This window comes from Peromyscus maniculatus, chromosome 1 (assembly GCF_049852395.1).
Source record: "Peromyscus maniculatus bairdii isolate BWxNUB_F1_BW_parent chromosome 1, HU_Pman_BW_mat_3.1, whole genome shotgun sequence".
Taxonomy (NCBI): Eukaryota; Metazoa; Chordata; class Mammalia; order Rodentia; family Cricetidae; genus Peromyscus; species Peromyscus maniculatus.
In genome coordinates, this window is record NC_134852.1 from 192,929,714 (window position 1) to 192,955,542 (window position 25,829).

Sequence of the window (25,829 nt, forward strand, 5' to 3'; positions counted from 1 at the left end):
AGCATACCCGTTCTCTTGGGGCAGGAGAGACAGCTGTCTGCTCATGGTAAGTTGGCCTGGTGGTTAGTGTTCATGTTGGAATCTCTATTGCTTCCTAAAAGCAAAGCCAGCTGCTGAAAACTCAAGGTTGACAGTGGGGTGGGCAGGAAAGGACATGGTGGCAGGATTGCACCACAGACCGTGCTGTGTGCTCTTGGTAACAGTCTGCTCATGTGATATTATTATTATTATTATTATTATTATTATTATTATTATTATCTTAACTAATACAATTTAGTGACTTTTTTATGGGCCTGGACAGATGGTCCAGCAGTTAAGGGCACCTGCTGCTTTTACAGAGCACTGGGGTTTGGTTCCCAGCAACCACATCAAGCAGTTCACAATTGCCTGGAACTCCAGCTCCAGGGCACCAGACACATATACATACATACACATAAAAAATAAAATAAAATGGAACATTTTAAACTTAGGTGCTTTTTCGGTGAGATGAAAAAGCAAATGGCTGGACTGAAGCCACAAAGGTGGGAGAAACCAAAGGCAAGGGGATTTTAGGTCGGCGAAGAGCTTCACCCTGAATAAACAGATCCAAGCAGCATGGTAGACAGAGATGGATTTCTGATTCTTCCCCAGTTGAGGTATCTCTTGTCTGTGATGGTGTGATAATTCTTTTTCTTTTTAACTTTGGACAGAGGTCCTTTGGAGGAACAATAAACTGCTGTCACAGACTTATTACTCCTCTGGCTACAGCTTACAATGCACTTCCACACATCACTGTCAGATTCTGCCATCATCCAGAAAGAAAGGAAGACAGAAAACAGCATGGTTATCCAGCCCTTCCCCACTGTTCAGATGATAAAATTGGACCTGACCAAATAGGGATCCCAGGGAGGTCCCAGGTAGATACATCTTCTAAAGCTGAAGTGATGGAGGATTAGCTTTTGGACCAAAACATGGTTTGCTTGTAGCAGATAATTTGCACTTGTGAAACGGGTAATATCATAAATTAAGGTTAATGTTGCTGTTGTTGTTTTAATTGGGAGCAAGAAAAGGTCTCTCTGTGTAGCTAACCCAGGCTGACTGGGAAACTCAAGATGTCCCTGCTTTAGCCTTCTTAGTGCTAAGATTGCAGGAGTAAGTCACCATACCTGACCTTCACTTAATCTTTACAGACAGTGTTTTAGACTCAAGTGCCCAGGCAGGTTGACACTATATTGACTTTTACTTTGGTAAAAGGTGACCAAAGCAACAATTGTAAAAAGGAGATTAATGCTGAGACTCAGTGCTGGAGAGCTAAGAAAGCCACCATGAAATGCCTTGGAGCAGGTTTGCCTATGGAGAACTGGATAGGCCTTCTCTGTGCACAGAAAACAGCTGCAGACCGCTTACCATTGACTTCTGCTGCTTGGTGGTCGCCTGTCTGCCAGCCTGTACAGATACTGTTTCATTAAATCTTTGTCAAGAAATTGAAATTTTTATATGAAATATGATCTTTAGCTGGAGCAGTTTAAAAACAACAACAATGGATTGAATCAACAGTTCTTCATGTGAGAGTAGACTGCTAGTTTGAAGTATCTACTGGAATGCTAATAACTTTCCTCCACCTCCTCCCCTCTGATAGAAAATGCTCTTGAAAGTATCCAGGACTCCTCAACTTCTGTACTATAAACTCTCTAGTAGGAGATCTCAATCCTACTCTATCTCAACTTAGTTATTTGGACAATGTACTTAATATTTATGTATAATAATAATAATACATCATAGTATGCATACACACATACACATATATGGGCATGTGTGCTTTTTAAAAATACATGACACTGGATAGTAATCCTAGAAGTTAAGTGTTCTTAAAGTACATCATATTCTGTAATACTTGCAACATGTGGACATATTCCATTTAGTCCAAGACCTCAGTGTTTAAAGGAAGCATTCTGGACTGCTTTAAGACTCTGCTGTTGGGCTGTAGACATGGCTCGGCTCACAACCAAAACGACAAGAACTGACTGTCACTGCTCCTAAATGGCTCTACCAGGTGAGCCCTAGACAACAAAGATGGGAGAATCACAAGGACTTATTTGGAGAGAATTTGGCCAAATCATTTTGAGCAGTAGACACAGACACATTTAACAGTAAGCAGGGCTTTTTTTTTTTTTTTTTTTTTTTTTTTTTTTTGGTGTGTGGTTTTTGTTTGTTTTGTTGTGTTTGTTTTCCAGATAATGAGGCAAGTGGAACTTCTGAGTTCATCTCTTTGTGCCCCGGGGACCCTACCTAACCTGGCCCCGTTACCTTTGCAACAGCTTTATTTCTGTACCTTTCTTTTCGGAAGTGAAAGACGGCCTAGACCTCCTACGTGTCTCCAGAATCACAGGTCAAGCATTCAATAGGAGAGGCACAGAAAACAGTTCATAAAAATGTCACGTTGGAATGAAGGGACACACACCACTGTGTTGAGCCCCAGTAGCAAGCTCCCAATGTTATAAGGCTTATTTATTAGGTCATTATTTTAAGAAGGAGAAAAGAGGCAGGCGTGGGAGTGGGTGTTTTGTTTATTTATTGCCTGAGTACTTACAATGTAGTGCTCTCTCGAAGGCCACAGTTTTGTGTTAGCTGCCTTCCTCCATCACTCTCCTCTTTATTTACTAAGGCTTTGGTCTCTCCTGGAACCCAGAGCTTGCCCCAGGGACACCCTCCTCCACTCCCAGCCCCACCCCACCTCTGCCTCCACACTTGCCCGGCTTTACATGGGTTCCGGGAATCCGAACTTTACTGAACTCACACTGTGTTTTATGTGCTGAGCCATCTCCCCAGCCCAAGACGTCTTATATATCTTTTTCTTAGATTTATTTTATTTTTAATTATGTGTGTACGGGTGTTAAGGATATGTGTACGTGTCAGTTCAGGTGCTGCTGAGGCCAGAAGAGGGCACCAGACACCCTGGAGCCAGAGTTACAGGTGATTGTAGGCCACCCAACTGGGTGCTGTGAACTCGGGGCCTTTGCAAGAGCAATAAGTGCTCCTAACCACTAAGCTATCTCTCCAGCACCCTGCCCAAGACTTAAAAGATATTGAAGTTGTGACATGAATCGCAAGCTCTGAAAATAAAAACAAATCGCTTGAATTGAGAGCTGTGACCATGAAAGCACCCACACCCAGCGCCAGCTCTTCTATCCTCGGTGGCAGGTATGCTCCCAACGCCCCCCGCCCCCCATGAGGAGGAGCACCAGAGGATGACGACACCGGGGCGGGGAAAGCAGCCCAGGCTCACGGGGGAGATCTCGTGCATGGAGGCGGAGTTGAGACCCAGTAGCTGGAGAGCGGAAGGGCCGGGGACAGAACACTAAGACCAGGAACCCGCATTGCGCATGCTCTGGGGCTGTGGGCGTTGGCGGCTGCTCAGGATCTGCCTTTACTTCCCAAGCACATCAAAAGAGCATTGTCCATCAGGTGATTGTCTTGCTGTCCCTTAAGGTCCCCACGATGGCCCCTGAACACACTGGGGATGGAGCCTTGGTCTGTGTGGAATCCTGGGGCTGGGATAACACAGAACTTCGCCGCCTGCCAGCCATCCCATTAGGAATGGCGCAGAAAGCTTGTGCATTTCACAGCTTCGAGGTCAGTGCGCGATTTGGATTAAGTTTGGGTCAGAAAACTATTTCCTGAGTGGAGGAGGGTGGTCAGCTGGAGTTGAACTCTTTGCTGGGGTAAGTATTAGGATAACATCTTAGAATCAGCGGAAATATGAGCTTCCAGGGTAGAAAGTAAGGACCAACAAAAGGTGTGTATGAGAGCCAGGAAAAAGTCCCCAGAAGACTGTAGAATGAAAATTAGGCCTGAAACATGGCATGCAGTCCATTGAGAAAAGTTGCAAAACTCAAAGGAAAAGAGGGACAGGGAAAAATATTCTAGCCTTAGCGATTATGTGCTAAGTGTGGCCTGAGGGCTTTGTCACTGAGAAGGACCTCTGGATTGGCTTTCTCCAATTGAGATTAAGTGCAGACCCAGAGATGGCTCTTGAGGCTAGACTATAAACAGCACAGGACTCTCAGCCTCTTACTGGACCTGGTGACCCGAGTTTGAGATGTAAATTACATAATGCTACTGATCAGTTTCCAGGTATCGTAGTTACATTGCCTTGTAAATATTAGGTACAGACCTTCAATCTGTATGACAGTGTATGTTACCTGCTTCCATATTTATTTCAGTTTTTATTCACCACACTTTCTTCAAAACCTGCAGCAGAGAGAGGGGAGAAAAAGATGAAAGTGAAGTCTTTGTCACACAGGAGGAGGCTGTGATTCTTCACTTGGGCTCCAAAGACAACAATTTACTGTTTAGAAGGTTTCTTTTCAGCTCATGTATTTCTTTGATCCTCCTGTCTCAGTCTCTCCTGTGCTAGGATTTTAGGCATACATCACCAGGCTGAGCCTGGTCCATGATTCCTACTCAATTGATTTTGGGAAGCAAATCACAGTTAATGAAAAGATGAGAATTTTTGAATGTGTCAGGTAGAATACCCGAGGATTATGATGCTTTTTATAGAATATGACTGGTGGGATGCTTTTGTTAAATTCTGCTTTTTCTGTACCCTACTGCTATAGGGTAGCTGCTGCTATATGCTTAGTGGATTTTTATTTGGACAAAATGCTGCCCACTGTTTCAATTTCCATTGGAATCTTTTTGGCACAGCATCCTAACACAACTCAAAGAGTCTGGAAGAACATGATTTAAGAAACACAACTTTTAAAAACCTTTGTGCCATATGACAGTAGATTTACCGAGGTAAAGAGAAAACCGCACTGGACTGGAGTCTGTCCTAAGTGGGAAAGAGGAGACATTAAGATATTTAAAAAGAGGCCCAGTAAGAGCCCGAAGAGAAACACATTGCTAGAAGCACTCTTAACCACTGAGCCTTCTCTCCCAGCATCCATGGGTTTCTAAATGGCAAGCAAGGAGCCAAACCTTTTACTAATAAAATTGCCATCTACTTGCTGTGGGTCATAATCAGTGACAAGAACTGCTGACTTTAATTCTAGTACTTTGACAATGGACGTGTAGGGCATCTGATACAGAAATTGTTAATCCTCAGTTTCCTCAACCTTTAGGAAAAGCTTTAACTGCAAAAACAAATGGCAATGTCTGAAAGAAGGGTCGGCCTTCACCTGCAGCCAGCTTTTAAAGAGAGAATGCCAAGTGCTGTTGGAGGGAGATTTTAATACAGCAAATGCGATTTTCATCCAGCTGTACAGTTTTATCCAGTGTCTTGTTGATAACTGTTTGTTTATTTTATATCCTTTATGGAATACAAACATTCTAAAAACATCTTCAGATTTGCAAAAAGAACTGGTTTAACATTTTTGTCTTCTCTGTTTTATTTAATAAATCATTAATGTTTTGTTGTGTAGAGGATGTGTGACTGCTAATGTTTTCTGTAATTTATGGGCAAAATTTGCAGAGGCATCAGAAAACCAAGTATGTGTTTGAAGTTCATTTTATTGTGTTTTTGGTGTTTTGAGACAAGGTCTCCCTATATAGCCCATGAGGGCCAATTTAGGATCTTCTTCTTCAGCCTCCTTGAATGTTAGGGTTATGGGTGTGCACCATCATGCTGGGCTTGGGGTTCATTATGGTGATATTTTATTTGTACTGAAATGTGATTTTATTTGTTTGTTAATAAATAAAGTTGCCTGGAGGTCAGAGCTAATAGCAAGCCATCGCAGAAGCTGGGCGGTGGTGGTACACGCCTTTAATCCCAGCTCTTGGGAGGCAGAGCTAGGCGGATCTCTGTGTTCAAGGATACAGTCAGCATGGAGACACACACCTTTAATCTCAATACCAACCGTAGAAGACCTGGAGGTCTGTACAGACAGGCAGTGACGAGGAGGTCATGTGGTTGGGTTTACAACCAATGAGAAGGCAGAACAGAAAGTTTTTATAAAGACAAACACACAGGAAGTAGCTCTCTTGGCTGAAGAGGATAGCTACAGGGTGAAGGGTAAGGCTCTTAGTTCTGACCTCTTGGGCTTTCATCTTTGCATTGGTTCTGTGTTTCTTATTGAATAAGACGGTTACTTCTACAGTTCACTATAGAAGGTCTTGAAGAATGGGAAGAATTGGTAAACTAGAAATTGATTTCTGTTGTATCTAACCTTGGCACACCAGCAGTGAGAATCCCAAATGTCTTTAAGCCAATCATTGAACTGTCCTATCTACTAATTAAGCAAATAAATAAATAATGAAAAGGGGGGCTGGAGAGACGGCTCAGGAGTTAAGAGCACTGACTGGTCTTCCTGAGGATGGGGTTCAATTCCTAGCAACCAGATGGCAGTTCACACCTGTCTGTAACACCACTTTCAGGGGACCCTGACACAATGGCAAAACCACAAATGTACATTAAAAAAAAAAAAACATAAGTAACTTAGACTTGACTCTTTTCTATTCCAAATCTATTCAGTATTTTTCCATCCCTTCCAAGTCTCTGCCCTGAGTATCTCATATACATCTGTAACACAGTCTGGGGGAGGCCAGCTCCCGAGAACCACTCCAGGGTTGTGAATAGAAAACCTCAGAGTAGCGAGGGCTTTAGGAAACTTTTTTTTTATCTGAGAGTATTTAGAAATAAGTTTGTGTCTACCTGACAGGTAAATAAGGAAACACACCACTTTCACTTCACCTTAAAAAATCCTCTTTGAAAATCTCTCTTGTTCCACACAGCTACATCTCTTTACATACAGCTATATATCTCTCTTTACATACATACATCTCAGAATCTCTTCATGCACATCTCTCTTGCTCTCTCTCCTGCCTAGCTATTCATTCTCTTTCCTCAGTTCCCTCTGTGCGTGTGTGCACGCGTGCCCCCCCACACTGACCTCTAGCTCTTTCACACAGCTCCCCTACATAACTCTGTACAGCCCCCCGCACATCTGTTTACATACAGTTATATATTTCTCTACTCTGTTACATCCCTTCACACACTACTGCATCATTCATTCACTCCTTACTCATTCGCTCATCATACTCTCACATCTCTTCTCTGCCCAACTTTAGACAATTATATGTTACATTATCTCTGCCCACTCAGCTACATCCCTCACTTAGCACATGTTGCTGGAGAATTTCTCTCCAGCTCCTGCCGCCAAGTCCCGCCAGTCCCGGAGCCCACTTATAAAATAAACACACAGACTCTTACATTATTTAAACTGCTTGGACATTAGCTCAGGCCTATCATTGTCTAGCTGTCACTCTTATATTCAGCCCATTTCTGTTAATCTTTACTTTGCCAGTGGCTTGTGACTTACCAGTACTTTACATCTTTCTTGTCTTGGCGGTGGCGGCGGCTCCAGGCGGTCTCTCTTTCCTTCCTCCTTCCTCAATTCTCTTCTCTCCTTGTCCCGTCTATACTTCCTGCCTGGTCACTGGCCAATCAGTGCTTTATTTATATAGAGCAATATCCACAGCAAGCACACACACCAACACACACTCACACACTCACTCCTCTCTCACAGCCAAACTCTGGACAGTTATATGTTACATTTTCAGGGTCCAAACCATTCTCATAACAAATGATAAGTCACACAGTTTTTCTCAGGCTAGGAAGGGCAAGCTGACTGGCCAGTGAGTAATGCTTGGCCATGCACTTAGCTTTAAGTTGATGAGGGTTCCTAGACAGAAAGTGAACAGTTGGCTGAACCTTGAGCCTATAACATAAACTGAGGCTGGGGCTATTAGTAAAAAGTCAGTTACTTCAGGGGGTTGCGTCTACCTACTTCAGTTCTGACCTTGATTCAGCATCAAACACCTGGGACTTATCTTTATTCTCTGCAGGGGAAGCCAGTCTGTTTTGAACTTATTCTGAAGTCCAAAATTAGCTGTCTTTGTGACTGAGAATACTCTTATTTTCCTGTATCAGTTATGAAAATATTCTAGTATTATTAGAATTGTAAAGCTTAAACAGAAATCGTCTTCCTGACCATCCACAGTCATAAGTGTGCCCAAAGACATAAAACACACTATCAATGGGCTGTGGAAAGAACCCCTAGCTGTTCTTTTTAGGGAGGTAAGTGGTAGCACATGAGAAAGTTACAGACAGAAAACAACCAGTTTCCACAGCCAGTGACCCCACGGACTTTGCCTAGTGGGGCTCCTCAACAGAGTGCTATTTATCTGATCGGTCGACCTGTTAACCTGATAAATACTGGTTGTCACCTGCTGTATACTCCCACAGCCTCCTGCACATCTGCTCTCCATTCCCACATCCATTTCTAAATTCAGTCCCATAGTATAGATTTCTTTTTTTAAGTGACAGCCACCATTTATCATTTTTTAAATTAATTAATTTTTTTTTACATATATAGGTGTTTTGCCTTGTTTATGCATGTGCACCACTTGCATGCAATGCCTGTGGAGACCAGCAGATCCCTGGGAACTGGAGTTACAGAGGGCTGTGAGCTGCCATCTGGGTACTGAGAATTGAACCTGGGTCCTCTGCAAAAGTAGCCAGGACTTCTAACCTTTGAGCCATCTCTCTAGCCCCTCTAATATTCCTTATTAGGATACTAAAAGTGTTCTGCCCCTGAAATACATCTTTATTTAATCAAAAATTCCCATTCCTACTGTTGTCATGGAACTACATTCCTAGGTATTTTGAAATTTTAAAAGTTGAGATGAGCCGGGCAATGGTGGCGCACGCCTTTAATCCCAGCACTCTGGAGGCAGAGGCAGGCGGATCTCTGTGAGTTCGAGGTCAGCCTGGTCTATAGAGTGAGTTCCAGGCTACACAGAGAAACCCTGTCTCAAAAACAAAAACAAGTTGATATGATAATTTTTTTTATCATATTAGGATATATTTATAACATATTTAGTCCCAGAACTCAGGAAGCAGAGACAAGTGGATCTCTGTAATTTTGAAGCCAGTCTGGTCTACACATTGAGTTCTCCAGGATAACCAGGGCTGTCTCAAAATAAAACAAAACAAAAAATAAAACTAACCAAACAAAAAACTTTATTGTATAAGTAATTTTTATATGTATCTTGTGTATTCTCCTGTTGAAAAGCTTTCTAATTTATGCCTGAAATTGTTCCATTGTATTCCTTGGAATACAATGTGTACATATCTATCATTTATAAAAATGATAATCCTATCTTCCCAGGAATTGTAACTCTTGTGTGTCTTATGACATTGAGCAGCATTTCTTTTCTTTTTTTTTTATACACCAGAAGTTGTTTTAGTTATTAAGTAAAGTAATGGGTTTCCTTAAGACATTTTCATACACACCTCCTTGTATTTGCTCATACCTATCATACTACTAACATCCATGTGTCTGCCCCACCACCACCAAAGAGTCTCTTTCCTTCTTCTTTTTACTTTTTAAAAAGTTTCTTAGATTTTTGAGGCAGAGTCTCATTGTGTAGCCCTGGCTGGCTGGAATTCACCATGTAGACAGGGCTGCCCTTAAATGCACGGAGATTCACGGTCCTCTGTCTCCTGAGTGCTGATGTTAAAGACCTACACCACCATGCCCTACCCTTGATACTGTCATGCCATTCGTGTGTGTGTGTGTGTGTGTGTGTGTGTGTGTGTGCGTGCATTTGTGTGTACATGTATGTGCATGTGTGTTTTTGCAAACTTCATGTAAGAATGTGTCTTTTGTCTTTCTTTATTCCTTCATTAGTCTCTTGAGTCTGCCCCTTTCCATTTGATATCTTTCTTCTCCCTCAGTCTCCCTTTTCATTTTATGTCATAAATAGATAGACTGATTCTGCATATGAGAGAAAACATGCTTGTCTTTCAGAGTCTGGGTTATTTTGTTTTGTATCATGATCTTCAGTTCTAGTATTTTTTCCCCTGAAAATGACACGTTTATTTTTCTTTATGACTACATAAAATTCTATTGGATGGTTGGATGGATAGATAGATATAGAGATATGTCACATTCTTTGTTCACCCATTTGTTGATGGGCATCTAAGTTCCCTATGTTGGGTATTGTGAACAGAGCTACAATAAACATGGCTGTGCAAGTGTCTCTGTGAATATGCCAGCTTATATTCCTTTGGGCACAACCCAAGAGCAACATTGTTGTGTGACACTCTTCCTGGTGAGATGTGAATTCATCTCAGATGGGGAATTGGTGACAGACCAAAGGAAATATACCAGCAACATCTAATTTAGTGAGCCACTGAGTTTGTTGGGGTTACTTACAGGATCAGAAATGACTCAAATACAGCTGCATTATCAAAAGCCACCCCCCAGAATGGGTGACATCTCATGAAAGCTGGAAACTGGAAGTATACTGTACAACTTGTTAGACAAGTTGGAGAGCATCTCTGTACTTATATATGCTTAGAAAGGGGGAGGGGGCCTAGTGCTTCTGGTCAGTTTCAGGGACTTCCTGAAGCTTTCCAGTTGCCTACTTCCAGAGTTTTAATGAGCTTCCATGTGAGATGGAATATTTCACTTCCCTTTAAAACATTCTGTGCTTTAAGAAGCTACTCTTTAAGATGCAAGGTGTTTATCTCAGAGGAAATTGCTACACATCGGACATTTTCTATTAAAGACTAAGCAGTGAGAAAATATTAAGTATTACATATTGAAGGTAATAATTATTTGTTTTGTATTTTTATATCAATCTAATGGCTGGTCTTAGGTAGAGCAAAATGACGATATTTTTCATCTTGCTTTTTGTATCTTTTTGAACTTTCTAATGCCATACTTCTTGTTTTTAATGTGTATGTGTGTATGTTGCTTGCATGTGTGTCTTGTGGACCATGTGTATGTACTTCTGGGGAGGCCAGAAGGGGGCCCTGGGACAAGAGTTATAGGAAGTTATGAGCCACCATGTGGATGCTGGGAAATCAAACGTAGGTCCTCTGGAGGAGCAGCCAGTGCTCTTAAATACTGAACCATCACTCTAGCCCCTACCTTGGTTTTCAATCCTATCATAATAATCTTGTTTTAATAACGTGGTTTCTCATTCTTACTTATTTAGAAAGTGAAAATAAAAGAGTCATCATGAAAAAGTTCTCAAAGAGAAGAGAAGAGATTTTTAAAAAGGTGAAGTATTAATGGGATTTTGGGGGGCTTTAAAAAAACAAGTTTTTATAGCATTTTACTAAGACATACAATTTCTTGAAAACAGTGTTCATTTGCATCCAGTTGCTTTAGTGGTCTCTTGTCATACATTATGATCCTTAAACAGTTTGTAAACAACTTGGATGTAAGAATATTGGAGAGAAAGGGGCTTATAAAGGTCATCAAAAGCATCCATGCCTCCTCCCAGGCAATGGCATTCATCTTATGAGTTCATGTACTAGAGGCCATTTCTTATCTATTATGAATTGTTGGGGGGCGGGGTGGTGGCTATGGAGCCAGGTGCTAGTAAAGATGGCCCCAAGGGAAAGTGTAGAGGGTGGAACCCAAGTTGTTTACAAAAAGGTATGATTGGAGCTTCAGGTCAGGAAACATGATGTCAGTACATGATTCTCTCGTGGGTAACACTAAATACTGTAGACTAGGCACATGACCGGGTAACCTTCAAGCTGATTGGCCCAATGGGACATTCCATGCCCCCCCCTCCCCCCAGCACCCCAAACCTTGATTTCTTTATGCTTTTTTTGTTGTTGTTGTTTTTCGAGACAGGGTTTCTCTGTGGAGCTTTGGTGCCTTTCCTGGAACTCACTCTGTAGACCAGGCTGGCCTCGAACTCACCGAGATCTGCCTACCTCTGCCTTCTGAGTGCTGGAATTAAAGGCATGGGCCACCACTGCCTGGCTTTCTTTATGCTTTAAAAGAACTTGCTGTTTTTAAATAAATGAGTCATTGCCTGACTTGGTTGCATCTGATTGTCTCCTGGGAAAAAGGGAGGCTGGGGAACAGGCCAGTGAGCGGTGCACTTACCTTTCCTCGGTTCCAGGTTGTTCCTTCTGGAAGACATAAGTTCCCAGTGCGGCAGAACCCCACAATGATAGATATGAATGTGCAAATGTCTTTGAATTTTGTTTTGTTTTTTGAGACAGGGTCTTTCTTTGTCACCCTGATGTTCTGGAACTCTCTTTGTAGACCAGGCTGGCCTTGAATTCACAGAGATCCACCTGCCTCTGCCTCCTGAGTGTTAGTATTATAGGCATGTGCCGCCATGCCTGACTACAAATGCCTTTGATATGTTGACTTGAGTTGAGTCTATCTCCAGGAATAGTATAGCTGGATTGTATTATCCTTGCATTTTCAGTTTTTTTTAAGATGCTGCATACTGATTTCCTAGTGGCTGCCCTGGTTTAGATTCCTACCAGTGCATACAGGTTCCTCTTTCTTCACATACCCACAGACTGAATTCATTGTTCTCTTGATGATGAGCATTCTGACAGGATTGAGACAGAATCTTACCCCAGTTTTAATTTACATTTCCCTGGTGGCTGAGAGTTTTGAGCCATTCATTGGCTACTCACATTGCTTCTTTTGAGAGCTATTTAGTGCACTGTCTTAGTTAGGGTTTTTATTGCTGTGAAGAGACACCATGACTACAGCAGCTCTTATAAAGAAAACACTGAATTGGGGTGGCTGCCACAGTTCAGAGGTTCAGTCCGTTATCATCAGGTCGGGGAGCATGGCAGCGTGCAGGCAGATGTGGTGCTGGAGCTGAGAGTCCTACATCTTGACTCAGAGGCAACAGGAAGTTGACTATCACTGAGGGAATATTGAGTAAAAGAGACCTCAAAGCCTGTCCCCACAGTGACACACTTCCTCCAACAAGGCCACACCCCCTAATAGTGCCTCACCCTTTGGGAGCCATTTTCTTTCAAACCTCCACATGCACAGAGCCTCTTCTGGTGGGATGACTAGGGTTGGTGTTTCGTTTTTTGCAGTTCTTTACAGCCTCACCTCTTTCCCGTGCTGGTTGTCTTTTTTTTTTTTTTTTTCAGTATAGCAGCTTTTTCATTTGGGATTTTTCAGATGGGATTTGATCTTGTGATCATTTCCTCTTCTGATGGAGTCCTTTTCAGAGTCTTTGCCTATGTTCACTTGAAATGTTCTTGTCTATATTTTCTAGAAAACTCAAACAGTTTATCTAGCAGTTTAAAAGTTACACTGAAGTCTTTGATCCACTTGGAGTTGATTTTTGTTTAAGAGAAGAGACGTGCATCGTCCTATACGTGAACGTACAGTTTTCCCAGCATCATTTGTTGATGTTGTCTTTATTGCAATGTATGTTTTGACACCTTTTTCAAAACTTGGCCAGCTCCAGCTGTATGGGTTTATAGCTGGGTCCTCCCACACTGGGAGACTAAGGAGACTGTGTTCTGATGTCAGTCAAGGGTAGTGGCGGCTGTGACATTATCAGGGCAGATGTGCTCATCTGCAAAGAGAAAAAGAAGCAAAAGCTGTGACTTTGGACCACTTTGTATTATATCCGGAGGTGCCACTCTTTTGAGAAGGGTCTTCCCCTCAGTTAATCCTGAGAAACTAACTCCCTCAAAGACCTGCCTAGCAGGTGTGTCTCTTAGTTAATCTCAGATTCCTTCAAGTTGACAGCCAAGGTTAACCATTAAGGGCTTATCAGTCTGATTTATTTATTTTTTTTCTCCAAAGAATCAACTCCTTATATGATAGATTCTTTATGTTGTTCTTTTAGTCTTCATTTCTCTTCATTTCTGCCCTGATCTCTTCTATGTCTGGTATCTATCTTTACATTTGGCTTGTTTTCCTAAGACCTTGAAGTAAATCATCATGTTATTTATTTGGAAATTCTCTTATTTAAAAGCCTTTATACCTGTAAATCTTCCTTAGTCATAGCCTAGAACAGCCGTTCTCAACCTGTGGGTTGCAGCCCCTTTTAGGAGTCCAATGGCCCACTCACAGGGGTCACCTACCACCATCCAAAACCACAGATATTTACATTGCAATTCACAATAGTAGCAAAATCACAGTTATGAAATAGCAGCAAAGATAATTTTATGGTTGGGGGGTCACCACCACATGAGGAACTGTATTAAGGGTCACAGCATTAGGAAGGTTGGGAGCCATTGCCTAGAGGTTTGGGTAAGTTGTACTTTCATTTTCATTTGACTCTAGGAACTTTTACATTTCTTCAAGGATGCACTCTTTCTTTGAGAGAGTACATTTCAGTCCCTAAGTGTTTGTAGTTTCTAGGATTTCAGCTGCCATCAATTGCAGGCTTCATTCTGTGACCTGACATAAGAAACCACATTGATCCTTCTGTATCTACTGAGGCTTTAACGAGCTGAAAATGACTAAGTGGCTGAAAATCAAAAGCAGGAATTAAAAATCCCAATATAAGATGAAAAACAAGCTGCGAAATGAAGCAGCGAATATTCTTAGCAGCCTTTCCTCCTAGTTGGGATGGTGTTGCTCCTTCTGTCAGCCGTCAGCCGGCTGTTATTGGTAGCTTTGTAGATGGGAGGAGGGGTGCCAGTCTCCTTAATTCAAACAAGTTAGGTCAGGATGCCTTCCCAGCCGAGGGATGTTTGACAGAATTGTTGGAAATTAAAGCTAGATCTCCCTTTACCAACCTCTTCCCAAGGTCGGTCATCTACTGTTACATCAGGACGCTATCCTTGGTGTCTTCAGTTGTCTTGAGGATAGCATTGGTGGTTAGTGAGAAGGGGATACGTATATTGGCTCATGGTGACATTATTCAGAAGTTTTAACTGATATAGGAATCAATGGTAGATTTTGAAATTCCTTGGTAAAGTCTATTGACTAGATTCTTGTTATATTAGTTTTTTTTTTAACCCACGATCATGTTGATAACCTGCTTTGATTTTCAACAAAAATCCATTCTTAAATTTTTTTCACTTTATTTGTGTGTGTGGGTGTTTTCCTGCATACATATACATGTCATAGAATGTCCATGGAGGTTGGACGACAACTTGTGCGTCTTTCATTCTACCATGTGGGTCCCAGGAATAGAATTCAGGTAGCTGGCATTGGTCCCAGGAATAGAATTCAGGTAGCTGGCATTGGTCCCAGGAATAGAATTCAGGTAGCTGGCATTGGTCCCAGGAATGGAATTCAGGTAGCTGGCATTGGTCCCAGGAATGGAATTCAGGTCGCTGGCATTGGTGACCAGCACCCCCTCCACTGAGCCATCTCACCAGCCCCGGAATCCATCTTCTTAATGTAATTGTGAAGCTAACATGTATCTTTTTACTTTTCCCACTCCAGCTGTTTTGGTCAGCAGGTGCAACTGTTTTTTCAAGAGTATATAGTAAATTTCAAGATATGTAATAATATATCTCAAAGTTTAAAACCCACTCACACTCCATACCACTGGAGTGGGAGAACAGTTACTTTATAGGCTGAGCTTTGAGAAACTGCGAATGTTCATGTTAACATACTGAACTCTTAATGATGGCATTCAGTTCCTCCTACCAGGGGGCAGCCAGATGGTGTTTGATGTTAGGGAGGGAAATCAGAGCTGAAGACACATATTTGAGAGGCCATGGAGTTCACCACGAAAGCCTTGAGTACATGTGCCTTTCTGTGATGTGTCCACTGAAGATACAGGGGAGAAGATGGCTAAAAACAGAAGGCAGTGTAGTTTTCAGGAAGGGAGGTGTGTGTGTTGTCAGAGAAGTCCTCAAGGAGTGATACTCCTGTAATGTTGGGCTTTTAAAGTACTTTTATACGTGTATAATTTCATCAGACTTTTCTAGAAGAAGTATGAGACCGGTAGTACGTAAGCATAAAGAACTAAGTCTCAGTCACATTTTGTCATTTAAAGTTTTTTTTTGATATTACAGTTACTTAATTTTAAAATCAATCGTATATAAAGAATTCACATAAATTACTGAAAAAGAGATTCAAGTTTGAGTAGACAGACAAAGAATATGAATTGATACCTTACAGGAGACGATGTTTGGAAGGTTGATTGACATAAGAAGTGCCTGTCAGTAACTGCCAAATGCCATCTAACCTCCCTGCTTTCCCCCGCAGATGTCAGAAGCAGCAATCGGCGGTACAGAAGAGATAACGGACAGGCATCTCTCAAAAGGTTCTCCATCAGTGTGCCACAGCTCTAACATCCTCGGGTTTTAGTTTAAAGATGTAAATGATTCCTCCCGTCCTAGAGCTGCAGCATTCCAGAGTGTAAACATAAACTAGGCATCCTAGATAAGACAGGATGGGCCCAAAGAAATACATAGAAACTGAATTCATGATGTTCCATTTTCTCCTTCATGAACTGTACACGTGGAGGAGTCACTGGTGCCTGAGACTGGGTGGATACAGAATCTGCTTCAGAAGACCTCTTGTGACTTAACTCCTACTCCTCATCCCTACTTGCACAACTTACAAGTACTCAAGGGGTGGGGGAGGGAAAAGCAAACTGCAAGGGAACATGATCAGTTCATCTTCCCTTTTTAAAATTGTATTCAGAACTGTGCAACCACTGTCTTTCTCAGTGCATCCTATTAGTGGCAGAAAGTAACAAATGGCTTGGAGTACACACACTTTCTTTGAGAGTCCATTCTTTCAGTTAATAATAACAACAACAACATAATGTGTCTTCGACATTAGTTCATGCCTTAGGGCATTCTATATAAAATAGAAAAGTTCTCAAGGGATTTTTTTCTAATAAGAAAACAACAACAAAGGATCTTTGAGTTGTTTTATGTCTTGCTTGTATACAGCAAAGACTCTGGCTGCTCTCTGAGGAAGAAGCAAGAGAGATGAGGAAGGATTGAGAAAAAGTTACAAAAGAAACACAATTTAACACAGATAAAACTGTTCCCCCTGAGGAAGGGAGAGAGCTGCAGGGTTCCGAGTGCTCATGGGACACTGGCCTTTCCTTCCTGCTCATCATGATGGTTAGGCACAGGTGCAGCTAAGCCACACATGATGCTTCTGCTGTCCTGCTGATTAATTAATAAGATGGTGTGAACTCTGTAACATTTGTGTCTTGATTTAGATGCAGAAGAAAATCGAAACATAACAAAGACACTGAGAGGCAAAGTAAGAGAAAAGCTAAAAAATGCTAAGGTAATGCTTTTAATTGCTTTGTCCTGTTTTCAGAATGATGTTATAAGTGGAACATGGATCATAATAAACTTCTTTTTTAATGTCAAGAAAGAGCAGACATTGTTTTAATATAGCTCAAATCTAAAAAGGCTTCAGTTTCCAGCCTGCTTTGTTTTTTCCTTCTTTCCTTTCTTTTCTTCTCTTTCTTTTAATCTTAGTCAGGGTTTCTGTTGCTGTGACAAAACACCATGAGCAAAAAGCGAGTTAGGGAGGAAAGGGTTAATTTGGCTTACACATCTACATCACTGTTTATCATCGAAGGAAGTCAGGACCATAACTCAAGCAGGGCAGGATCCTGGAGGCAGGAGCTGGTGATACAGAGGCCATGGAGGGATACTGCTTACTGGCTTGCTCTCCATGACTTGCTCAGCCTTCTTTCTTATAGAATCCATAACCAGCCCAGGGATGGCACCACCACAATGGGCTGGGCCCTCCTCTATTCTCCTCCTCCATCTTCAATCACTAATTAAGAAAATGCCTTACAGTTGGATCTTATGGAGACATTTTCTCAATTGAGTTTCCCTCCTTGCAAATACTTGTAACTTTTGTCAAGTTAATGTAAGGCTAGCCAGCAAACACCCCCTAATTTTAAACCTAATCAAAGAAAAATCAGTCCGGTCATAGTAATTATATATGACAATTCAGGTAAAGATAAATGTTTGTATGAATACATAAACACACTTTAAAATAGAAAAACATTGAGTGATTTTTATTCATTTTGGGCAAAAGACTTGCATGTTCTCCTATGCTCATTTTCTGTAATTTGTGTTTCAGATCAGTCAAGGTGAAAAGTCCTCAGCTCAGCTGCTCACTGATACAAAGATTCATCAATGGTCTAAGGTGAATAACTTTTTAAAAGATGTCTTTATGGTGGTATATCTTACACAGCAAAAATTTGTCCACTTTTAGCACATGGCTTTTAGTTAAACTGTAGAATTGTGTGATGGACACTACAATCCAGCTTTAGGCCATCTGTATCGCCCCATAGAAGAACCCATTCTCATGCCCATTTGCAATCACTTCTCCCACTTAGCATTACTTCTTATCCTAATAAATTATAGTAAGATGCCATTAAAAGATAAACTTCAGCACATTAAAATTTTACAGAGTTTTCTTGAGCAGATAGCAACTCATGAATTGGGCAGCTCCAGATGGCAAGTGGTTAGGGATCCATGGGTGGGGGCGTGAAGGGAAAGCGGTCATGGAAGGCCTGAAGAAGTGAGAACATCTGATTTGGCAAAGTGGGGCAGTACTGTTGGCTGTTTTTGCTCTCTTGGGGGGCCCACCACCCAGCTCCCAAATAAATCACACACGGAGGCTTATTCTTATTTATGAATGCTTGGCCTTAGCTTGGCTTAGTTTCTAGCCAGCTTTCCTTAACTTTAATTATCCCATCTACCTTTTGCCTCTGGGCTTTTCCCCTTCTCTTACTTCTGTAAATCTTACTCTTACTCTGTTGCTTGCTATGTAGCTGGGTGACTGGCCCCTGGGGTACCCCTCCTTCCCTGGTTGCTAGATCTCCTCCCAGATTTCTCCCTCTATATCTTCTCTCCGCCTCCCAGCCCCGCCTATCCTTTCTCCTGCCTTGCTGTTGGATATTCAGATCTTTATTAGACCATCAGGTGTTTTAGACAGGCACAGTAACACAGCTTCACAGAGTCAAACAAATGCAACATAAGCAAAAGTAACACACCTTAAAATAATATTCTGTGGTGGTATTATGTTCCCCAAAATATTGTGCACCCTAATAAACTTATCTGGGGTCAGAGAACAGAAAAGCCACTAGATACTTAGGATAGGCAGTGGTAGCACACGCCTTTCATCCTAGCATTCCAGAGGCAGAAATCCATGTGTTCAAGGATACAGCCAAGCATGGTGACTCACTCCTTTAATCCCAGAGAGTGATGGTAGAAAGCAGAAAGGTATATAAGGCGTGAGGACCAGAAACTAGAAGCATTTGGCTGGTTAAGCTTCAGGCTTTCTAGCAGCACAGTTCAGCTGAGAGCCATTGGGATGAGGACACAGAAGCTTCCAGTCTGAGGAAACAGGATCAGCTGAGAAGTTGGCTAGACTCTTTAAGATTCCTGCTACAATATTCTACTACAGGGAAGTAACTGTAATAATGTCCCTCATCAGGAGTCAGCTGGCAGTTCGTGATTAAAAACTAAGCTTCATGTTCCTGGCGTAGGTCTCACTACATTGAATTCTTACATAGGAACTATGGACTTTGGAATCACCTCGGCCCAAGGACCTCTCAGTTAATTACTCTAAGAGCATTAGAGATGCTCCCAAACTTAGAGATTTGGTGCTAGAGTCTGTGTGCCATTGCGTATTTGAAACGACTCGGACTTGGGGTAGTAGCTGTGTTAGAGTACAGGCTAAATTGCTGTAACAAAAACCATAAAAAAATGAATGACACAATTAAAAATAAAAATGTCTGCATTAAAAGAGAAGTCTTACCCTATCTCAAAAAACCAGAGAGAGAGAGAGAGAGAGAAAGTCTTGCTCCCCTCTAGTTCACCTGTTAGTTACTCAGACTGATGAATGTCTTAACACCTGCGATGTGCTTTTCATCTCTGAGTCCACGGCACACAGTTCTGTGTTTTCACTTGTTAGTCAAAGATAAAGAAGAAGAAAGAAAGGAACTGTAGTTGCTTTTTACAGGACAAACATGCAAATTGTCCGAATCATTTCCAGTAAAAGAATATGGAAGAAGTAGCTAAGTATCCAGTCAGGAGTAAGTTCTGTGATCAGAGCTGGGAGGACTGTGTGGGGAGCTGGTAATTCAGCCTCAGGCAGGTGAGATAGTTAGTACTTCAGATCTTAAAATACAAGGATCCTTTATACATGTGGTGCACACAGAGTCACATAAGCACACACAGATGCATACATAAATATAAAAATAAATTAATAATATAAATGAAGAATTGCCTTACTAAATACAAGCTTATGTGTGCAGGGAGCTGATGATAAGCAGAGACAATGGGACAGTTTGTATGTACAGGCAGCTAAACTACATATAAACAAAATATGAGGCAAATTTCCACACTTTGTGTGTTTTGAAATTCTTTGATTTCAAGTGTGACTTTTTGTCATGGAATTGAATCCCTTCTAACCTTCTCTTAAGGCAATATGTGTGCATGAGGATGAAGTGGTATGATTTGTATTTCAAGGAGTCAGAATTGGAAGCATGAAAAAAGAGTACTTATTTATGAATGAGTCTGTAACTAAGAATATGCCACCCATTATTGCACATGTCCATGAGAACCCTTGAAAATGGGAACATTGACCTGGGGCAGCATTTTGATTCAATTGTGAGATAATCCTCTAACATCTGGTTAGCATGACAGGGTAGAGAAGGAGATTTTTGGCTTTGCTCAGTTTTGGTTCTCACTATAGTTACTAAGACACTTTTTAAAAAAAGTAATTTATGAATCAAAGCTAAGTGATACAAACTGATAAAACAGCTGCTGTGTTGTTCCATGTTTGCTATTAAGCTGCCATCTGCCCTACTGTGGAAGTGTTTCTTGCCTTGCTTGTAGACAGTGCATGTATCCATTAAACACTTGTCTGCTACTGTTTAACCCCCAGAATGAAGTCTTGCTGGATGAAGGTCTTTCATTTTTCCTCCTGAGTGGGGAAGAAGACTCAGCTGTGAGCCGGTCTGCACAGCAGGTTGGATTGTTTCTCCATTTTACATCCTTACTTTCGCCCAAACCAGCCATTTATTAAAGGCATAGGATGAAAGCTGGACAGGAGATGGATCCATGTGTAATGAGTCTTTCTCTGTCCTGCCAGACAGCTCCCAAATAATGACACAGATTTCTTGTTAATTGTGAAAGCTCGGCCTTAGCTTAGGCTTATTTCTAACTAGCTCTTATAATTTAAACTAACCCATTTCTTTTCATCTAGGTGCTGCCACGTGGCTTATAGCTCTCCTTCTATATGTCCTGCTTCCTCTGTGTCTGGCTGACGACTCCCTCTTTCTTCTTCGTAGAACTCTCTGTCTGGAAGTCCCACCTATACCTCCTGCCTAGCTACGGGCTAGTTTTTTATTAAACCAATCACAGTGACATATCTTTACATAGTGTACTCAAATATCTGGCAACATTCCTCTGTGTGCGTGCGTGCGTGCGTGCGTGCGTGCGTGCGTGTGTGTGTGTGTTCGTGCGTGCGTGCGTGCGTGCGTGCGTGCGTGCGTGCGTGTGTGTGTGTGTGTGTGTGTGTGTGTTTGCATTCTGTTTCATTTTGAGTCAGGGTCTTTCCCTGTAACCCAGGTTGGCCCAGAGCTCTGGACCCTCCCATTCAACCTCCTGAGTGTTAAGATTGCAGGCGTGCAGCCTCATGTCAGGCTTGGAAGATGAAAATTTCATTATTATGCCTTCCTCTTCTCTTGGAGTTGAACTGCTCATTATAATACCTAACGCTTACTGAGTGCTTGCTAGATGCTCAGTGACACACTCTATTATCAAGATGGATTGTGGTATTCGGTACTCACAGGTGAGGGCTGGGGAGCTGGCTGGGTGGGTAAAGGGGTTGCCATGCACATGCGAGGGCCTGCGTTTGGTCCTCAGAAACCAGGTGAAAAAGCCAAGTGTGGTGGCGTGCGTTTGTAATACTGGCAGCCTGGAGAGACAGAGACAGGCGGGACCCTGGAGAGCCAGTCTAGCCTACTTGGCAAATTCCAGGCCAGTTAGAGACTCTGTCTCAGAACAAAGATGGAGCGTACCTGAGGACAACATCTGATGCTACTCTCTGTTTGGACGCTCGTGTGTGTACACACACACACACACACACACACACACACACACACACATACATACACACACACACACACACACACAAATGACAAGCTTTATTGTTTATAGGAAACAAAGGCGAGAGATTTGGGCATCCACACAGCAGGGAAGTGTGGGGTATCAGATCTACAGCCTGTGTTCTTTTGTTTTTCTCATCTAAGAAGTATCTCCTCACATTGTGGTCTCCGTTACTTGCCACGTCTCTCCAGTTTTGGTTCCTCCATAGCCAACTACAGACCCCTCTGTTCTCTCACATCCTCCTGTTCTTTCAGGAACTCCTCAGCTCTTGTTGCCATGTGCGCTTGCTGCACGCTCCATCCCGGTTCCCGTTCTCACTGCTCTTCCCCACCCTTCCTCCATCTCTCCCTTTGCTGTTTGCCCTGTTCCTGTGACCTCAAGTTCCTCTGCACCTTTAAGTTTTCTCAAGGCCCTGTCACCCAGAACCTGTCCCCAACTCTCCCAGCCAGTATTTCTCTTTATGGCCACATCCCCTGGGTCCTTCTTTCAAGACCCTCTTGGTCCTCCTGCTCACTTCCAGTTCTTTCCATCTATTTCTGTGTGTTCTGCTGTGGTCCTTTTGCTGCTTTTGCTAGTGTTGTGGGTTTTTTTTTCTCCAGGATAAAAGAATGCTTACCTTCAACTGTTCATAATGGGGCATGCCTATAATCCCACCATTAGAGAGATGAGGCTAGCCTGAGCTGCATGGTGAGAACCTTTTCCCAAAAACAATACCAACAAAACCCACAAAACAATAATAGAAACTTTATCTAAAAAAATGTTTGAACACATAAAACACAAACACTACTCGAAAACTTAATTCAAAAACTACAAGGGAAAGATAAACACTGTTTGAGATTTTCAGTCCTGAGAAAATTTCTGTTACCATTTCTCACAATGTTCTCTGTGCTCATGTACCACCCCCAGCTTTATATAAACAGAGCACTCATTCATAGAAAGAACTAGTAAGTGCCGGTTCCATTTTTCTGCTTCTTTAGCCAGACCTTGTTGGTGCTGTATATTGGTAGAAGTATTAAGGCAGCTCCGTGTAGTTAAAAGGGAGGTTTATTTATTATTTACTTACAACAGGTAAAGGGATAGGTTACAGGGTCTGGGAGAGGTGAAGTGCAGTCCAGCGGTGTTCTCTGGAGAACTCTACTTGGTCTACCATCCAACCTCCAGGATTACCAGGAACCAAGAGAGCCAGCACATTTGGATCTTGGGTCTTAAGGGCTCCGTCTTGGCCCCACCTCAGGGGCCAGTCATAGGTAGGCATGACAGTTACCAGAAGCCTCATTGGGGGTAGTACTTCCAGGTCAAAGCTGGAACAGTACCCCCTACAGCCATACTCAGATCTTGTGTTGTTCTTAGGCCTCACACCTAGTTCATCACAAACCCGTCAGTTTTACCTTCAGACTGTCCCATCATCAGACCCACGCTCCTCTACCTTCACTGGTGCCACCTGGTGTAAACCATCACAAGCTCTGACCTAGACCACTGCCCAGCCTCTCTCGGCCTTCACTCTTGCACCTGGAGCACCACGCTCTCGCAGCCCACAACCATTCTTTGGCTTACTCCTTTCTAAGAGTTTTTCATTATACTTAGAGCGAAAGCCAAGTCCTTTCCACATTCCCCATGGCCTGCACTGCCTGACCACTTAGCAGCTGTCTTTGTCTCATTTCTTCTGCTTTCCTCCTCCATCACCTAACCCCAGCCACATTACTCTACCTGTTCCTCCCTTAGACCCCCCTCTTGCCTTAGGGACTTTACATTCACCTACCTGCCTTGAAAGCTCCTGTCTCACATCATGTTGTATCTCTCACTACCTCTGGATGTCTGTTTGAATGACAAATGATTCAAGATACCGTGCCTGAAAGTTCTACATAAAGTAATAGCCCCAGTCCACCCAGCCCAAAATTATCTGTGCCCTTATCCTGCTTTATTTTTCTTCGTAAGTCTTGGTACTGCCCAATACAGGTATTTTTGTCTACTTACTTTCTTCCTGGAGCATACTAGGTACTCAGTGAATATTTGAATATCAAAAAAGATATTTTTCAGTCCTTCCCGAGATCTTAAATACTAAGCCAGCTGACCTTCCAGCATCTTAAGATACAGGTTAAGGGGTAGGATTTTTCTGGGAAAGGAGAAACTTCTGTCCATGTTCATCCCATCCAGCAGAGTTCAGGAGCTAGGTGCACTTTCCTTTTCATAGAGCAAGTATGAAAGAAGTCAAGCAAAGGGTGGCCATGGGCCTGGTTGGGCATCCTGGAGTCCAGGTTAGATGAACGCTACTTGGAGCTATCTGGGAAAGCTATCTTCCTGATGGAAGGCCATGGGAAGCCACTATCCCTGTCAGACAGAGAAGAAATCTATTTTACAGGAGGCCGAATTTGAGTGTGGCCCCTTCCTACTGAGAGAAAGGTGGGTGGTCCAACCTAATCCATGCACCCAGACTGAAGTCCGAGGATGCTCTCAGAGGGTTCTGCTCATCATTCCACAGTCAGGGAGGGGTGTTCCTTTGAGATAGTCAGGGACAGCACCTCCTCTTGTCACACAGTCCTCTCTGATGTCCATCTACATTTGCATCATCTGAGCTTCAACTCCCTGTCACCCAGCAGCATGAGGAATGTTCTGCTGTGAGCTGCACACAGAAGACCAGGAAGGTGATGATTTGGGATAGCAGCTGGATTAGACTAAGTGAGAAAAGTTGGGCAGATAGGGCTTATTGAGTCAAGATCAGAGCTTGACCCAAACAGAAAAAAAAAAAAAATGTTAGATAAAGCTCACAGAGATGCCCGTAGGTCAGGGGCCTTCATCAGAGGCCACATTGGAGATCCCACTGTCCTCAGCCATCAGGATTGACTGGCCTGTACCTGTGGTGGTGGTGTAGAGGAACACTGGCATGGAAGCGCCACCCGGGGCAAAGAACCCTTCTTAGTTGGCGGTAAGAATATTTAAGGAGCTCCCCTGTGAGGAGATCCCCCCTCCAAAATCTTGCTTTTCTTGTTGGTATCATACCTTGTTTGAATCCTAAAAAGGAACTTCAAAGATATCCAGATATAAACTATTTCTGTGATTCATAAAAAGGATAGGAATGACAGTAGAGTGACATGACACAAGCCTGGGAGATGCCTGACGGAGCTTCATTTTAATGCTGGGAGGGCACAGGGGGAGGGGAGTGAGGAAGAAGGCTGAGAGGAAAGCAACAAAAATTGTGATTGAAAAATGTCATCACGAAACCCAGTTCATCATTAATAAAAAGAAGTTGTTGAGCCCCCGCCTCCAAAATACATGGAAAACATTCAGTGGGATTGATCAAAGAGCAGGTAAGGGTCTGTAGTCACAAGGTTTCTGTGAGCCAGGGGTGCTGGCACAGACTTGATGCGGGCATGCAGCTCCAAGAAGCTGTTGGGAGACCAAAGCAGGGGTCTTGAGTTTTATTTTAGGCCAGTGGAGGCTACACAGGAGTTCTGGACTGGTCAGAGCAACATACTGACTCTCTAGCTCAAAAACCCAACAAAAATAAAAATGATTCTGTGATTCTATTTTATTACTTACCCTAAGTGTACATTTTCAGAATTGAGAGGCTTTGTTTTTTTATTGGATGATATTTTCTTCAATATGTGAAAAAAATTAAATTACATAGTATCTGAAACAAGCAGACCCATACTTATGACCATGATAGAAAGATACTTATCAATAATAATATATCTTTTTATTCCTATACTCAGATTTTTGAACAACTTTTATAAATAATTCTATTTCAGAATTTCACTGTAACCACTTTGCCATAGACTTCTTTCTTTCCTCTTTGCTATTTTCTCTTGAATACTTTATAGAAACTAGTTTGTCTATGCCACATCTTTTTAGGTAGTGCTGCTTTGGGAGTGATGGAAACAAAGAGGGAGGAGTGTTGTTTATCTAAGTTGTTCTCTTACCAATAAAGATTCAAGAGTGAGATATTGGGGTGAAAACCTGATAGATCAAAGATGTGGCAGAG

At 42.3% G+C, this 25,829-nt stretch overlaps 1 protein-coding gene across 3 annotated transcripts in view; it reads left to right on the forward strand.

Annotated features, from left to right (window-relative positions):
- Positions 1-3,249: 3,249 nt before the first annotated feature.
- Positions 3,250-25,829, forward strand: part of Cc2d2b (coiled-coil and C2 domain containing 2B) — a 110,651-nt gene continuing 88,071 nt past the window's right edge. For 2 of the 3 annotated variants that reach the window (XM_042263452.2, XM_076563078.1), the window contains exons 1-6: positions 3,250-3,444; positions 10,987-11,051; positions 15,951-16,008; positions 16,924-16,994; positions 17,808-17,873; positions 20,625-20,708. In XM_042263452.2, the coding sequence (XP_042119386.2) occupies positions 3,363-3,444; positions 10,987-11,051; positions 15,951-16,008; positions 16,924-16,994; positions 17,808-17,873; positions 20,625-20,708 (426 nt within the window). In that variant the 5' untranslated portion in view covers positions 3,250-3,362. Of the gene's footprint in view, positions 3,445-3,482; positions 3,613-10,986; positions 11,052-15,950; positions 16,009-16,923; positions 16,995-17,807; positions 17,874-20,624; positions 20,709-25,829 lie in introns of those variants that run through there. The other variant, XM_076563079.1, reaches the window with a different exon arrangement.